The following is a 16,402-nucleotide window of genomic DNA, read 5'->3' as shown; positions in this document are numbered from 1 at the left end:
GCGAGGTCAGGGGGGCCCCCAGCTTAGACCTCACGTTCAGGAAGGTTCAGGAAGGGGGCGTCCATTGAAACTCCACATGGGCGGATGGGACCACCAAGAAGATGCTCATCAATCAGCTGCTGCATTGTCTGTATAACTGGGTTACATGGGGTCCCTCCTCCAATGCACTTGGGAATGGCAGTTCCCTGGCACCACGGTGCTTTGAAAATTTTTCTGGTTTTGCATTTCGTAATTTTCTAAGTTTTATAAAAAATACACAGGAACCTCCGCAAATATAACCTCATCAGGGGACCGAGGTCTCTCATCTTTGGAGATGACTCTAAAGACAGAACTCCCTCCAACCTAGAAACTGCCTGCTGGCATTTTGGCTCCGGGAATGACCAGGTCGTGCTTTGAAGGGTAGGTTTTTGGGTGGGCACGAGGAGGGAGGTGCCTACGAGCACAGCAGCAGGGCGCCAGCTCCACGGCTTGCGGTCTGTCTGGGTGTTGGGGGAGACCTGGGCAGGAGACTGTGCAGGCACAGGACGGCCGCCGAGTCCTGCAGCTGGGAGTGTGCACCAGCCTGGGTGCAGGGGCGCATCCGGGGGCCTCGGAAGGACCCGGGGACCAGAGCCTGGTGAGAATCTCCCGCAGAGCCAGCACAGCCCAGCTCTGCTCCTGAAAGGCTGGGTGGCCTCCAGCAGGTGTCCCAAACTCTCTGGGCCTCAGTTTCCACACGTATATGGTCAGGGTAAAAGCAGGACCTGCACTCTGTGGGGCTCTGTGAGGATCGAATGTCACATCCGATGCTGGAACAGTGCCCAGCCCACAGTCAGAGTCTCTCCAGGGGATTCAGCTAGAGATGGGCTTTATTTTCTTCATTACGTTTTTTTCCTGTATTTTTAAAAACCTGTGCCATGCGTTTATTATGTTATAATCATAAAAGTGATTTCTAAAATAAACTGTGAAGCCAATGCTTATTCTCACACTCGCCCTCCCCCTGGACAGGCACAACCCCTCGTGACTGTCTTTCTTTTCTCAGCAAGAGATGGTCTTGGTGCCCCCAGGATGCAGACCAAATGAAATAGGCATTCACAGGCCTACTAAGTGCCCTGCCCTGTGCTGGGGATGGTGGCTGTCCCGGGACAGGGGGAACCAGGCATATCTCCTCGAGCTATTATAAGACAGATGGATATACAGACAGGTAGATAGGTAGGTGGGTGGGTGGGTGGGTAGATGTGAGGGAGGGAGAGAGAGGGAGGGAGGGAGGGAGGGATGGGTAAAGGAAGGGTATACAGACAGAGATGCATACATGCACACAGACGGTTAAAAATGAGTTGAACAAAACAACACAAGATTAATATTTGATCTCAAGGTTGTCCGAGGGAGCACAAACAGTACACTCAATTTATCTTTGTAAATAATTAACCCATTATTACTGAATTATTCCTAATCGAGAGATTACGCCCACCCCATTCCCTGTACCCATTTGCCTCATGCAAAACGACACAGGTGGGAAAAGCCTGGCCTTGGGGCCGGAAACTTCAAGTTCGAGTCTGGGCTCAGTTGTGACTTTGACAGAAGGCTTGAACCCCACAGGGACCTCAGCCACACCTCAAAATTCCCAAGGACCAGCGAGAGGAAAGGCGGGATTCGGGGATTCCTTCCTCATCACCTAGAACAGCAGTTCTCAGACTTTGGCATGTGTGAGAATCACCCAAAGAGCTGGTTAATGCAAAGCATACTGGCTCCATTCCCAAAAACGCTTCCATAGGACTGGAGGGCTGAGGATCTGCATCTCTGAGAGTGATCCTGGAGGTCCAAGGGGTGCACTTTGCTAGAGGACAGCTTCACATACTTGACTGCACGGTGACATCACGTGCTCCCACCCCCCAGACACTAATTGAATCGGTGTGGTGCATGACCCAAGTGTTAGGATGCGTACAACTTCCCAAAGTGGTTTTTAACGTGCAGCTGAGTTTGAGACCCTCTGCTCTAAACACCTGCTAATTCAAATGGGCTCCATGGGTAGCAGCACGTGGGCATGACCAGGAACTGGTTAGAAATGCAAAATCTCTGGTCCCACTCCAGATCTACAGAATCAGAACTGACTTTTAACAAGATGGCCAGGTAACTCATAGACATCAAGTCTGAGATGCATGGACCTAGAGCACAGCTCTCCCACTTTATCACGTATGTGGTCCATAAACAAGCAAACCAAGAAAAATGGTGCTATGTCCTCCATATGGATTTATCCCTTTATTTATAAGCCATACATGACCATGGGAAAAAGAACAGTCTTTTACACAGGTGGTGCGGGGTCCACTGGATTTCCACATGCAAAGGAATGAAGTCAGAGCTCTACCTCACACCATATACAAAACTTATCAAAATGAATCACAGACCTCAATGTAAAAGCTAAACCTATAAAACTCACAGACGAGAACTCAGGATTAGATCCTTGTGACCTTGGGTTAGGCAATGTGTTTAGATATGACACCCAAAGCACAAGCAACAAAAGAAAAAATAGATCAATTAGATGTTACCAAAATTTAAAACTTTTCTGCATCAAAGTACACTATCAAGAAAGTGGAAAGACAACCCACAGACTGGGAGACAATATGTGCAAATCATATATCTGCTAAGGAACCTGTACCCAGAATATATAAAGAACTCTTACAACTCAACAAGAAAAGACAAATACGGGCAATAATATCAAAATATGGGCAAAGGATCAAGTAGTCATTTCCCCAAAGATATACAAATGGCTAATAAGCACATGAAAAGAATAACCAACCAATATCACTGGTCATTAGGGAAATGCAAATAAAGCCACAACGAGATATGACTTTATACTCACTAAGATGGTTATAGAAAAAAAAAAAAAGATAATAGTAAATGTTGATGAGGATGTGGAGAAACTGGAACTCTCATCCACTGCTGGTGGGATGTAAAATAGTGCAGCTTCTTTGGAAAACTATCTGGCAGCCCCTCAAAAGGTTGAACATGGAGCTACTACATGACCCAGCAATTCCCTGCCCCCCACCAGGTATATACCCAGGAGATGGGAAAGCATATGTCCACACAATTTGTACAAGAATAATCACAGCAGCATTGTCACAACAGACAAAAAGTGGAAACAACTCCAAATGTCCATCAACTGATGAGCTGATAAACAAAAGGAGTAGATACAGTGGAATATTACCCGGCCATCAAAAGGAGCGAAGCACTGACACATGCTACAACATGGATGAACCTTGAAAACATTATGTTGAGTCAAAGAAACGAGACACGAAAGGGCACATATTGTGTGATTCCATTTCTACAAAGTGTCCAGAACAGGCAAATCCAAAGAGACAGGAAGTAGATGAGTGGCTGCCAGGGGCTGGGGGGTGTGGGGAGTGGGAGGAAAAGGGGGGTCACTGCTAGTGGGTACTGGAGCTCTTTTTGATGTGATGAGAGTGTTCTAAAATGAGACAGTGGTGATGGTGCACAACCCTGTGAATATATTTTTTAAAACCACTGAATTGCACACTTTAAATGGGTGAATTTAATGGTATGTGAAATGTTTCAACAAAGCCTTACAAAAAACAAAAACTGAATTTTAATCGTACGTCGATTATACCTTAATAAAATTTTTAAATAAACAATACACGCCCTATGGCACTCATATATTAAATAAATTACAGAATACACATAGATAAAATGTTTTTAAATGGGGAGATAGATCGTTTGGTGTTTTCTGCTCTACCCCAGTGGTCATCTGTGCCTTCTCTGTAAGACGAAAGGACAGCGAAGGTGAGTCCAAAATGTCTTGTAGGTTAAGGCTCTCCAATCCTCCAGCTCACCGACTGACACCTGTCCACAGCAACCACACAACCTGCCTTGTCCATGTAAATGCTCACGTGACTGTGAGAACCAGGTGCACTAACTCGGCCCCCCACTCCACCTCTGGCACTCGGGGTCACAGGGTGCACAGGAGGGGGTAACTCACTGCCCTGTTATCACAGACAGTGGGGTGGGTGGGTGGCTGTGGGTATGGGAGCCACTTACCAGGATGGACAGCACCTGTCTGGATACACCAGCACCTCTGACATTGATCTGCATTCAGTGCTTCAGTGTTCATTATTTCGTTATGAGTGAATCATGCAAAATCACAAAATCTTCTAGTATGCTAAAATAGGGATCCCTATCCACCAGAATATTTGATTAATAACCCGCCCCTGACCATGAAAGAGAATGAGATTTACAGTTATCTTCCTCTGCACAGTCATGGCTCTCGAGCGAGGACACTTCCCCGTGAAGAGCTCCCAGGCCAGCATGTGAGACTCATCCAAATGACCCAAGGGCCTTTAAGGCCATTAAGCAGAGTGGATGGTGATGGTGGGTTTCCCCCCAACTGTCAGCACCCCCGAGCATTCCAGCAACTGGCTCCCATGTGGGTCCACAAGCCAGCGGAGCCATCCTTGCATTCCCACTACCTGCCACAAACGGAACGGTCCTGACCATCCATCCTCACGGTCTCCCTGAATCTGGCTTCGGTGCTCAGATGTGCTGCAGAGCAGACAGTCCCGAATGGGTTCATGAGGCCGAGATTTGTGGTCAGAAACTGACAGGGAGAAACAGACACAAATCTCTTTTCTGCGAGGGGAATCTTTGACAACAGGGAACAAAAGCATGGAGGCAACGTGAAGAGATTTTGGTGAAAAGAACAAGAGCCTCGTGTTCCAGATAAAAATCTCTGTTACCAAGAGGTGACTTGGCTCGTTTCATAAGAGTTAGCGGATCTGGCCTTGCTGGACCCAGATGAGCAGAATTTCCAACAGCACCAGGAAAGCCACGCATGCAGGTTCTTCGTTCCCCTGATAGAATTACGTCAGACAGAATGAGGCCTGTGAAGGTAGAACGCACATAGCAACTGCTTGGAGATCAAACAGTTTAAAAGTGCATGATTCTTCAGACTTGAGATTGCCAAGGGGGAGGGGCTGTGGGGGCAGAAGTGTCGGGAGTTTGGGATCAGCAGATGCAAACTATCGACATTATATAGAGAACGGATAAACCACAAGGTCCTGCTGTAGAGCGCATGGAACAATATTCAACATCCTGTGATAAACCACTATGGAAAAGAATATGAAAAGGTATATACATATATATATACAGGCATAACTGAATCACTTTGCTGTACAGCAAAAGTTAACACAACATTGTAAGTCAACTATACTTCCATAAAATTTTTTTAAAAAGTGGATGCTTCTTGCTCCCAGACAGGTGTCCGGGGCTTGTTGGTGTCGGCTGCGAGGACCATGAGGGGAATGGGCCATGCGGTCCCATTTGTCCATCAGGTTGTGGAGAAGGCATGGGTGAGAAGTTGTGATTTTTGTCCTTCCAATAGCAAAATCAAGGAGGGCAGGCTCTGAGAAGTGGTCTATGGCCTGTGATTTTCCTTCTTTTTTTTTTTTTTAAAGCATTACTATTTTTTAAATTAACTTATGTATTTTTGGCTGTGTCGGGTCTTCGTTGCTGTGCGCTGGCTTTCTCTAGTTGCGGTGAGCGGGGGCTACTCTTCGTTGTGGTGCGCGGGCTTCTCACTGTGGTAGCTTCTCTTGGTGTGGAGCACGGGCTGTAGGCATGCGCGTTTCAGTAGTTGTGGCACGTGGGCTCAGTAGTTGTGGCTCGCGGGCTCTAAAGCGCAGGCTCAGTAGTTGTGGCACACGGGCTTAGTTGCTCCGCGGTGTGTGGGATCTTCCCGGACCAGGGCTCGAACCCGTGTCCCCTGTGTTGGCAGGCAGATTCTTAACCACTGCACCACCAGGGAAGTCCCAATTGCCTGTGATTTTCTTACAACTAAAGCCTTGGGCAAAAAAAAAAAAACACACACACACACAGACACACAAGTACTAATGTGGTTTGAAGCAGACACATGGGACCTATCAAACCAAGAATTTGGAAAGTACAGGACATTTTGAGCAAGTAAACATTCAAGGCTAGAACAATGAGATCCCGCTACACACCTGTTAGCATGGATAGAATCCAAAACACTGACAAACCCAACTTCTGGCAAAGATGCAGAGCAAGAACAGAGAGCTCTCATCATTGCTGGTAGGAAGGCAAAAATGGTACAGCCTCTTAGGAAGACAGTCTGGCAGTTTCTTTCTAAACTAAAAAATGTTTTACCATATGATCCAACACCTGTGCTCCTTGGTATTCACACAACTGATTTGAAAACTTAAGTCTCCACCACAACCTACACACAAGTGTTTGCAGCAGTTTTGTTCATATTCACCAAAAGCTGGAAGCAACCAAGAAGCCCTTCAATAGGTGAACAGATAAACAAAACCAGGACATCCATACAGTGGATTATTCAGTAATTAAAAAGGAAAGTGTTATCAAGTCATAAAAAAAGATATGGCTAAATCTTAAATGCATGTGGTTAAGTGAAAGCAGCCAGTCTGGAAAAGCTACACACTGTATAATTCCAATGATATGATATTCTGGAAAACTTAAAACTATGGAGATGGTAAACAGATCAGTGGTTGCCAGGGGCTCCAGAGAGGGGCAGGCAGGACTAAATAGGTAAAAGGCACAGGGGATTTTTTTTTAAAGTTGCAAAACTGTTCTGTATGACACTGTAATGGTGAGTATAAGAATTAAATATCTGTCAAAATCATAAACTCTACAGCACAGTGAAGCGTAATGTATGCAAATTTTTAAAATAAAGCTTAAAAGCTCCTTTAGGAGACGTGGGATCCCAGGATAGAATGCAGAATGTGACAAAAGAGTCTAATTGTATTAAAAACGTTAGAAACAACCTCACTGGAGGAGGTGGGGGAGTAAAGTGCTGACCTGTGTAACTGTGGGAATGAGTAGAGTCTGAAAGACAAAGGGCAAAAGAACTTCACGCAAGCATGGTTCTCTACTTGATAAAGTTGCTTTCCACTGTGGGGTGCAGGTCAACAATCTGGAAACCACTATACAGGTGCCCTGGAATTGAGCCATTAAATACACAGACGGCAGAGAGTGGAAGCCAGGCTTCTCACTGTCTATGCGGGAGGTTACAAAAAAGCAAGGAGGGGAGAAAATGATCCCCCTGGCAATGGATTAGGATTGGGGAGGTCAGTATGAACTCATGTTTAGCTTAATACAGATTCAGGTGGTTACACACAGAAACATTTATAGATTGGTACACACATGGATCTCCTTGTTCTTTCCTCTGACAGAGCTCAGAAGGAACTACTCCCCAGGGGCAATGAGCACACCCAGCACCCAGATCTTGGTTTCTAAGACCACTCTTCCAGGGCACTTGGGAGGAAGAGCAGATTCTAGGACTGGGGCAGGAAACATACAGAATGAGCCTGAAACACCTTCTGGTGCCAGGAAGCAAGAAAGAAGTCAAATCATCATCACCACCACCATCATCATCATCATCCTCATCATCATCCACATGGATGGGTATGTGTCAGAAGGACACAGGTGGAACTTCCCTGGTGGTCCGGTGGGTAAGACTCTGTGCTTCCAATGCAGGGGGCCCAGGTTCGATCCCTGGTCGGGGAACTGGATCCCACATGCATGCCGCAAGTAAGAAGTCCACACGCTGCAATGAAGATCCCCCGTGCTGCAACTAAAAGCTGGCGCAGCCAAAGTAAATAAATAAACAAATAATACATAAATAAATATTTTTTTAAAAAAGAAGTAACACTTCTATTTAAAAAAAAAAGAAAAAAGACACAGTAGCCAAATGAAAGAGTTCCCAATGGCCGAAGCTGGAGCCATTTGAACAAAAAAATATGTAAAGTAGTACTGTATTATAACGCAAGGTGTAAGTTAAATATCCATGAGTCCACACTGATAAAAATAACTACATAAATAAATGAATTCTCTCCTCTGCAGAAGAATTCCAAGTAATTTATGGAGCTACACTGCCATCCAGGAGGTGGAACGGAACTGCTCATCTTTAAGTGTGGGCTGGGCTTAGTGACTTCCTTCCGAAGAGGACAGTCCATAAAGGGGGGGAAAGAGTTAACTACAGTGGGAAGCCTGACAAGCACACCTCAGCCAGGGGAGCAAGGTCCACATCACAGTGAGAAGTGTGCCCTTGATACGGTGCGATGAGAAGGGCATCTGCCTCTGCAGCCTTCTTCCCAAACCTACATACCAGCCCCATCTAATCATGACCTAAACTTGAGACAAACCTCAGCAGAGGGACATGCTACGAAACACCGCACCAGTTCTCCTCAAAACTGCCAAGGTCATCAAAAACAAGGAAAGCCCTAGAAACTGTTACAACCAAGAGGGGCCTACGGAGACGGGAGCGCTAACTGTCATGAGGGATCCTGAACAGAAAAAGGACATTCAGCAACTACTAACGAAAGCATGGGCGTGAGTTAATTATAACACATCACTATTGGTTCATTAATCATAACAAACGTACGCTACTCACGTAAGACGGTGACAGGGAAAAATGGGTGTGGGGCATGGAGGGGGAGACATCCTGTAAATCTAAAACTGCTGTAAAGTAATCATTTAAAAGAGCTGTGAAAAAAAAAACACCCCAAGGTTCATGTTTCAGCTAACCATTTCATGTAAAAATGCTGCTGCTGACTGTCCCCACGTGGCCCCCTGGGGACACCACTTACCCAAGGCTGTGTGTGCCTGTCATGGGTCACCTGAGTTCTCGGGCTGACATCCTCCTCCCCCTCCGGCCGGCTCTGCCACCGTCCCCAAAGCCAAGGCTCACTCCCGGGGGCCCAGTCTCTGCCGCCACATCACCGCCCCTTTCCCTACTACCTCAGGTTCTTAGTTAATGCATTGCATCTTCCTGGACCACACGCACCTGTATGAGTCACCTATAATCCTTTCTGAAATATGGCAGGTTACACATAAGAAAACGTCGTCAATAATCGAATATGCTGTTTGGAGTTCTCACTTAAAAACAGGTCTCTCTGCACCAGAAAGTGCACCCAACAAGCCAAATGCACCCAGACGTCTTCGGGGTCATTGGCTCGGCAGCCCTCAAGCTAACTCCACTGGCACTGGGTACTCTGTGCGTCTTGGACCCCCTGCAGACTGATGCTTACGAGGTCCCAGGGCTGTGTCCCCGAGGTGCTATTCCTGGGGAATTTCACACAGGGACTCGCTCAGGGGTTACGATGAGACTGTAGGATATGGACCAAAGGAGCACCAGCAGTAGACAGCAATCCAGTGTCCGAGGAACCTTCTAGTTGGGCCGTGTGGGAGCTGGGCAGGGGCTCCCCGGGAGCCCGGCTGCAGGGGCGTATGGCAGAAGCAGGCACATCTCGGCCTGGATGACGAGCTGCTGGACTATCCCCGCCTGGAGGCTAACAGAGTCACTGGATCTCAGAAACGAAGCCCCGACTCACCACAGGGGCTCTGCAAAAACAGCCCCATCAACGCGTATTCAATTTCTACTTCTCACCGACATGCTTCAAGGGCTGAGAGACGTTTCTAGCTTTATTACAGCCCTGCCTTTGTTGTGCCTGGGCTTCTTTCAAGTTTGGGAAGACGTTGCAAAACAGAAGCCCGAAGTTTTGCTCGAGCTGTTAGTTTTACTTCCCTTTCAGGGCTCGAAACACCATCCATCTCGTCCCAGAGGTTCCAGCTGAAACAGGAGATGGGCCTGGCAGACGAGTCTACTTCCTTCTGCTACTGGCATCTTACCTGACCAGATTTCCATCAGAAAAGGTACTAGAAGGTCGGAATAACACGGGCTGCTTTGTTTTAACTGACAGGTCATTCCTCCAGGATTTAATTATCTTCTGTGCGTCCCTCAGTCCAGAAGTGATGCTTTGCCCCACTCGGGTTCCCGAGCTCAGCCCAGGGGCACCTGAGAACCACGCAGGCCGAGTGCAGGGATGCAGCTCAGGTGTGAGCATCATCACACTTCCTGCACTTAGGAAGGAAGCTGCTTTCAGCTCTCTGCTTGGGACGTGAAGTCTGGTTCTCGGCCAGATTCTGCCGATTACCAGGTGCCGATTACTCCGGGTGGAGCTGCTAGGACACAGGCACAGCCTGGGGCTGGCAGAGCCGCTGAGGACAACAGGGCAGTGTCTGGAGTAACGGGGATGGGGGCGGCTCTTCCTCCCTTGGGCCGGCCTGGCACTGCAGCAGAAGACTCCATCCAGGAGCTTGGCGACCACAGGCCCTCCAGTCCCGGACCCTCTGTGTCCGTCACGGCCTCAGCCACATCCCAGCAGCCACAGCACGGGAGAAGGGAGCGCACAGCCGACCCCGCCTCCCTTCCGCCCCGGGTGAGAGCCTGGCAAGCAAGGGCAAGCAAGCCGACCCCCTCCCTCGAGGCGACCTGGCGCCCGGCCTCCACTCTCAGAGCCCCCGCTCCTCCAGGGATGCTGGCCTCGCAGACACCCTGCTTGGTGGGAGCCCGAGGACAGAGGGAGACAGGCCTACCACGCCCTGTGCACATCATCGGGCCCCAGAAGGTTCTTGTTTAACCTCGCCTGTCACTATTAAGTGCCCCCCATCACTTCTCAGGTGACAGGCCTAGGGTGCCAGCGTGTCCGGGACCAAGGGGCTTCCCAGACGGAGACCCTCAGTGTGAAAACCAGAGCTGTCCCTAGAAAACTGGGACAAGTTGGTCACACCACCTATAACCTGGGGGTGGCCACCAAATCAACCCCGTTTTCCTCCCTCTGGGTCCACAGCCAGGAGAAAACAACATGTAACTGAGTTTCCATTGCGCCACTGACATGAGAGCCACATTCCGGAGACCCCACCGAGCGTGAGCCGCTCCACACGGGGACACTTCACATGCTACTCACCTAACGCTCACACGTCCCCACCCTGCGGGGACCATCACCCTATTGAGCGGACAGGGGCGAGAGGGAAGTTGTGTGCTTGTCCCCCAGACGTTAAGGCGCTGGCCTCTCGGTGGAGCCTGTGTCACATCCTCTCCTGGTATTTTCTCCGTTTGTAACTGGGTCACTATACGCCCTTGTCCGGGGAACTGCCCATGACTTAGTTTGTTTCCAAGAATGTCCACCCCATTATTCGCTTTTCTCATTTCACGTGTTGCCCTTGGTCCCCATTTGCCCTGCCTCTCAACCAGGACAGTCTGCTTCTCAGCTGGGGATGTGAGTGAAAATTCTCTAGGTGTGGAGAGTGGAGCAGTGATGCTGGACGAGGCACTGACCTGCAGCAGAATCTCGGGTCCACTCTCAGCTTCCGGTTCAGAACTTTCCGTGTTCACTACATCCTTTACCCTCTTTGTTTGTTGTAAATAGTCTTTTGTCTTAAAGAAAAAACCCACCATGTTTGATGACTGTCAATTTTGTCCACACAGAAATCTGCACAAAGGTTTATAGCAACTTTAAGCATAATCACCAAAATTTGGAAGCCACCAAGATGCACCTCAGTAGGTGGATGGGTAAATAAAATGTGGTCCATCCACACAATGGAATATTCTTTGGAACTAGAAAGAAATGAGGGAGGGAAAGACTGGGAGTGTGGGATTAGCAGACGTAAACTATTATATACAGGGTGGATAGACAACAAGGTCCTACTTTAGAGCACAGGGAACTATATCCAACCTCCTGGGATAAACCATAATGGAAAAGAATATAAAAAAAGAAAGTCTCTGTGTATAACTGCATCACTTTGCTGTACAGCACAGACTGGCACAACACTGTAAATCAACTCTACTTCAATATAAAAAAATGAGCTATCAAACCATGAAAATCAGGGAGGAAACATAAATGCATATTTGTATGTGAAAGAAGGCAATCTGAAAAGGCCACACACTATATGATTCCAACCATATGACATTCTGGAAAAAGCCAAACTATGGAGACAGTAAAAAGATCAGTGGCTGCCAGGAGTTAGTGGGAGCGGGGGATGAACAGGCAGAGCACGGAGGATTTTCAGGGCAGGAAAACTAGCCTGCATGATGGTGGATATATGTCCTTATACATGTGTCTAAACCCACGGAATGTACAACACTGAGTGAACACTAATGTAAAAGTGGACTTGATTTCACTGTCTGACTTACTTCACTCTGTACGACAGTCTCTAGGTCAGAAAAACAAGTATCATATATTAACGCTTATTTGTGGAATCTAGAAAAATGGTATAGGTGCACTGGTTTGCAAGGCAGAAATAGAGACACAGATGTAGAGAACAAACGTATGGACACCAAGGGGGGAAAGGAGGGGTGGGATGAATTGGGAGACGGGGATGGACATATATACACTAATATGTATAAAACAGATAAATAATGAGAACCTGCTGTAGAGCACAGGGAATTCTGCTTCACTTCACTGTACAGTAGAAACGAACACAACACTGTAAAACAACTATACCCCAACGGAAAACAGAAGTGGACTCGAGTTAATGATAATGTAGCAATATAGGTTCATCAGTGTAAAAATGGCCACACTGATGCAAGATGTCAGCAGCGGGGGAGCCTGGGGGTGGCTGGTTATACGGGACCCCCTACTCTCGCCATTCAATTTTCTGTAAACCTAAAACTACTCTAAAAAATGAAGTCTAATTTCAAAAATATGGGAGTGGGGTGAGGGGAGGGAAAGTTCTGCCTTACAGAGAATATTTGCTATACGACATAAAACTGATGTAGAAAATTACCATTTGGCAGCCACCATGTGAGAGTTGTTCAATAAATCTGCTTTAAATGTTAAAACTGAAAATAAATAATAATTTATAATTGATCTGCCCAGAGCCCCACCCCCACCCCCCAAAAAAAGAATCCAACCAAAATCTTCTGATTACTGTTAGTTATTGGTTGAGATCCGGGAAGTCCTGTACAAGAACTGTCTGCCTGGGAGGCGGGCGTCCCACTCCTGGTCCCCAGTCGGATGGGGTCAGAGCCTGGTCTCAGCCTTCGCTGGAACACCTGCCCTGAATTCTGTGTTTTGTCAGGTGCCAGTTTACACAGATTTCAGGGGAAAACAGGTTTCCGTTTCTTTTCTCAGAGTTGGTTCTTCCTGATCAGTGAGCCCAGAGGCTGTGGTCACGGGGATAGTTCAGGAAATCCCAGCGTTCATTTCACCCCACACCACCTTCTCCATAGGCTGCTGCTCCCGGGTCGCGTCTACCCCAGTTCTGAGAAGAGTGGATAACATGCTGCCTCCGTCTTTCTCCTTCCTGGGTCCCCGAGGCTCCACGGCATCTGCTCTCACGAGGAGGCCATCCACCACCACCAGGACAGCGTTTCTAACTACGGGCGGGGCCAGGAGAAATGACCACTGACCCCCGTTTTGAAATAACCTAGGGTCTGTGCTGATGTGTTTTCAGAAGCTCAGTTAGGATCGGCTCTGGAATCACAGTCGATCCAAACTCTTGGCATCCAGTGACACCCCCGCCAGTGAAGCAGGCCTGCTTCAGGACGGGGAGGTGGTAGCAGGAGGGGCGGTGTCCCGCCCGGGGAATCATCGGGAAACAGCCATGGACGCGGCCAGGCCAGCGGGAGCCCAGGCCAAAAGCTGCCCGAGGAGAGAAGCCAGGTCCGGGACCACACACCCCAGGCCTGGCTCAGGTCTGCCACTGTCCCTGAAGCCTCAAGTCCATGCTCAGGAATCCACAGGCCCATGGGTGGTCTGAGCCTAAGCGCTGGGAGCTACATTGCAGTGATGGACGGTACCCACCCACCCCCCGCCCAACGAGCTGGGAGCCAGCCTAGGTGACAGGGCACAGAGGAGCCATCTGCTGACCACGGGACCAGAACCAGCACGTGCTCACCGTGTGCCCACCCCGCCCTGGTGCTCAGACCCTCTGCTCAGCTACACTCCCCCCCGCAAGGAAGCAGAACCCCTGCTGCTGGCCCCATACCTGCTTCCCCCGCAGACAGAACATCCAACCCTGCAGCTGCCCCGCTCCCCGTCCAGACTCTCCTCAGAGGCCCATGCCCCCTGACCCACCATCTGCTACAGGCCCTTCTCCCCACCCCTGGGGTCTTGCCCCATCACTCCTGACCTTAGAAGGTCAGCCCTGTGCAGGTACGGCAGGGCCCACCTCTGCCTTGTGCTCCATCCACCCACCAGGATGCCTGGAAGCCCGCTTGTCCACGTCACCCCGCCCCAGCTCCCGGCGCACAGACCCCCAGCTTCCTGTCTCACCAAGTGTCTGCCTGGGCTGGTACCCTCCTCACCTTCAGCCAGGCCTCTGCGCTCGTCCCCCCTCCAGGCCTGTGCTCTCCTGTCCCCATCCAAGCATGTCCTGTCCCCTGGCATCTCGGGCATTGAAGCTGTGTCACCGATAAGCCAGCAGCCCTGTTCTCACGTTGCTCAGTTAAATTTAGGAGACAGGAGTCGACCGTGATTACAGCACGGCCACCTGTGTGCGGATGGGGACGTGCACGGCTGCAGGAGCACAGGTGCAGGTCCTGCCCCAGCTTTAGAGTCCCCACAAGTGACGAGAAAGCTCCCTTCTTCAGCTGACGCACCTGTTGTGGGTTCAGCAAGTGTGAGGTGGGTCACATATACGTGACACTGGCACAGGGAGGACGGGCCCAACCCAAGAGGCGAGGGGAGGGAGGCCCCGCTCGCTGAGGCCAAGACATTCTCCGCTCAGCATCACCCGCTTGCCCGGATGAACGCTCCGAGTTGCCATGGAAACCCTCACCTGAGCCGCTCTCGGCTTTCACAACAGCCTCACCTCAGCTGGTCGAGTTCACGTGTCCCCTGGGCACAGGGCTCTCACCTGGGATGATGGTGCCTCCCCCCCACCAGGGGACACTGTGCAATGTCTGGGGGCATCTTTGGCGGCCACAACTCGGGGGTGTTACTGGCATTTGTGGGTGAAGGTCAGCGATGCCGTACACATCCTATGGTGCACAGGACAGCCCCCAGCACAAAGGACTGTCCAGCCCTGCCATGGAACATCATTCAGCCACGAAAAAGAAAGAAATCCTGCCATGTGCAAGAACGTGGATGGACTTTGAGGGCATAATGCCATGTGAAATAAGTCAGACGGAGAAAGACAAATCTGTATGATCTCGCTTACATGTGGAATCTAAAACAACTGAACCCAGAGAAACAGACTGGTGGTCACCAGAGGTAGGAGGTGGGGTGGGCAGAATGGGTGGAGGGGTTCAAAGGTCCAAGCTTCCAGTTATGAGATAAGTAAGTCCTGGGGATGTTGTGTACGGCACGGCGACTGCGGTTAATAACACTGTGTTGTATATTTAAAAGTGGCTAAGAGAGTAGATCCTAAGAGTTCTCATCATCAAAAAAAATGTGTGGGCTTCCCTGGTGGCGCTGTGGTTGAGAGTCCGCCTGCCCATGCAAGGGATGTGGGTTCGTGCCCCGGTCCGGGAGGATCCCACATGCCGCGGAGCAGCTGGGCCCGTGAGCCATGGCCACTGAGCCTGCGTGTCCAGAGCCTGTGCTCCGCAATGGGAGAGGCCACAACAGTGAGAGGCCTGCGTACCGCAAAAAAAAAAAAAAAAAGTGGCTAAGAGAGTAAATCCTAAAAGTTCTCATCATAAAAAACAATGTGTAACTATGAGCAGTGACGGATGTTCACGAAACGTATCGTGGCGGTCATTCCCCAGTATATCCATATACCAAATCGTTACGTTGTACGCCGAAAATTAATACAATGTTTTGTGTCAATTGTATTTCTATAAAACTGGAAACAAAAAGAGAAGAGATAAGATTAAACAAAAGTTAATGCCCATCTGGAACTGGTAAGAAACAGAAAGGATCATCCGGCCCCAATGTCAGCAGGGCGGAGGATGAGAGCCCTGTACCGTTTTATCCCACGCGTGATCTGAGGTTCCACGCGTAGGGACTTGGTTTCCAGCAGGGGGAGCCAGGCACATGCGGGTGCACGTGTGTCTCCCAGGGCTGGCATGAGACGCCTGCTCTGTGTCGTCATTCATTCATTCACTCATTCTCCCCTTCAACTCAGGTACGCACTGAGCACCTACCACTTGCCAGGCACCTCCCGGATGCTGGCGATTCCATGCAGCTAACACAGCCTCCCGGAGGAGGGAGAAAGCACTTTTAAAACCAAGTAAAGTGTGATGCTGCCTATGCACGTGTGATCCGAACGACAGAATCACCTTTCCTCCCAGAACCCACGTTCCCGCGGGGTTTCCTCAAGTCTCTCCAACCAGCCCCTACCTCCGGTCTCCAGGTCATGGAAATTCGGATCCAGGCCTCGTTCCAGCATCTTGACGATCTTCTCCACCGAACGATGCTGGATGTAATCCATGCATTTTTTCAGGTTGGTCTAAAGAGAAAAGCAAAATTGGTCTTACAGAGAAACGTCTCTTCAGGCCACAGGAAGGCTCCTTGTGGGGTACACCCTGGCTGGCCGCCTTTGCAGAGAGGAGAGCTGCCCCTTGATGGGGCCCCGCTGCTGTCCCCAGGCTCACCAGGCAGCATCCCTCTGCATCTGGAACCCCAGGGCCAAGCCTGGAGCCCAGCACATG

The 16,402-nt window shown here is 49.6% G+C and overlaps 1 protein-coding gene across 8 annotated transcripts in view; it reads right to left on the bottom strand.

Moving 5' to 3' along the window:
* The window catches only part of SHANK2 (SH3 and multiple ankyrin repeat domains 2), a 549,250-nt gene that overhangs the window by 420,699 nt on the left and 112,149 nt on the right, over positions 1-16,402 (bottom strand). For all 8 annotated transcript variants that reach the window (XM_082629529.1, XM_082629530.1, XM_082629526.1 and 5 more), the window contains one exon: positions 16,092-16,200. In XM_082629529.1, the coding sequence (XP_082485655.1) occupies positions 16,092-16,200 (109 nt within the window). The remainder of the gene's footprint in view (positions 1-16,091; positions 16,201-16,402) is intronic.

The sequence above is a fragment of the Mesoplodon mirus genome (genome assembly GCF_964341445.2).
Source record: "Mesoplodon mirus genome assembly, chromosome: 7".
NCBI classification, from domain to species: Eukaryota; Metazoa; Chordata; class Mammalia; order Artiodactyla; family Ziphiidae; genus Mesoplodon; species Mesoplodon mirus.
Note: the sequence above shows the minus strand (reverse complement) of the source record. Positions and strands in the feature narration are given on the sequence as shown.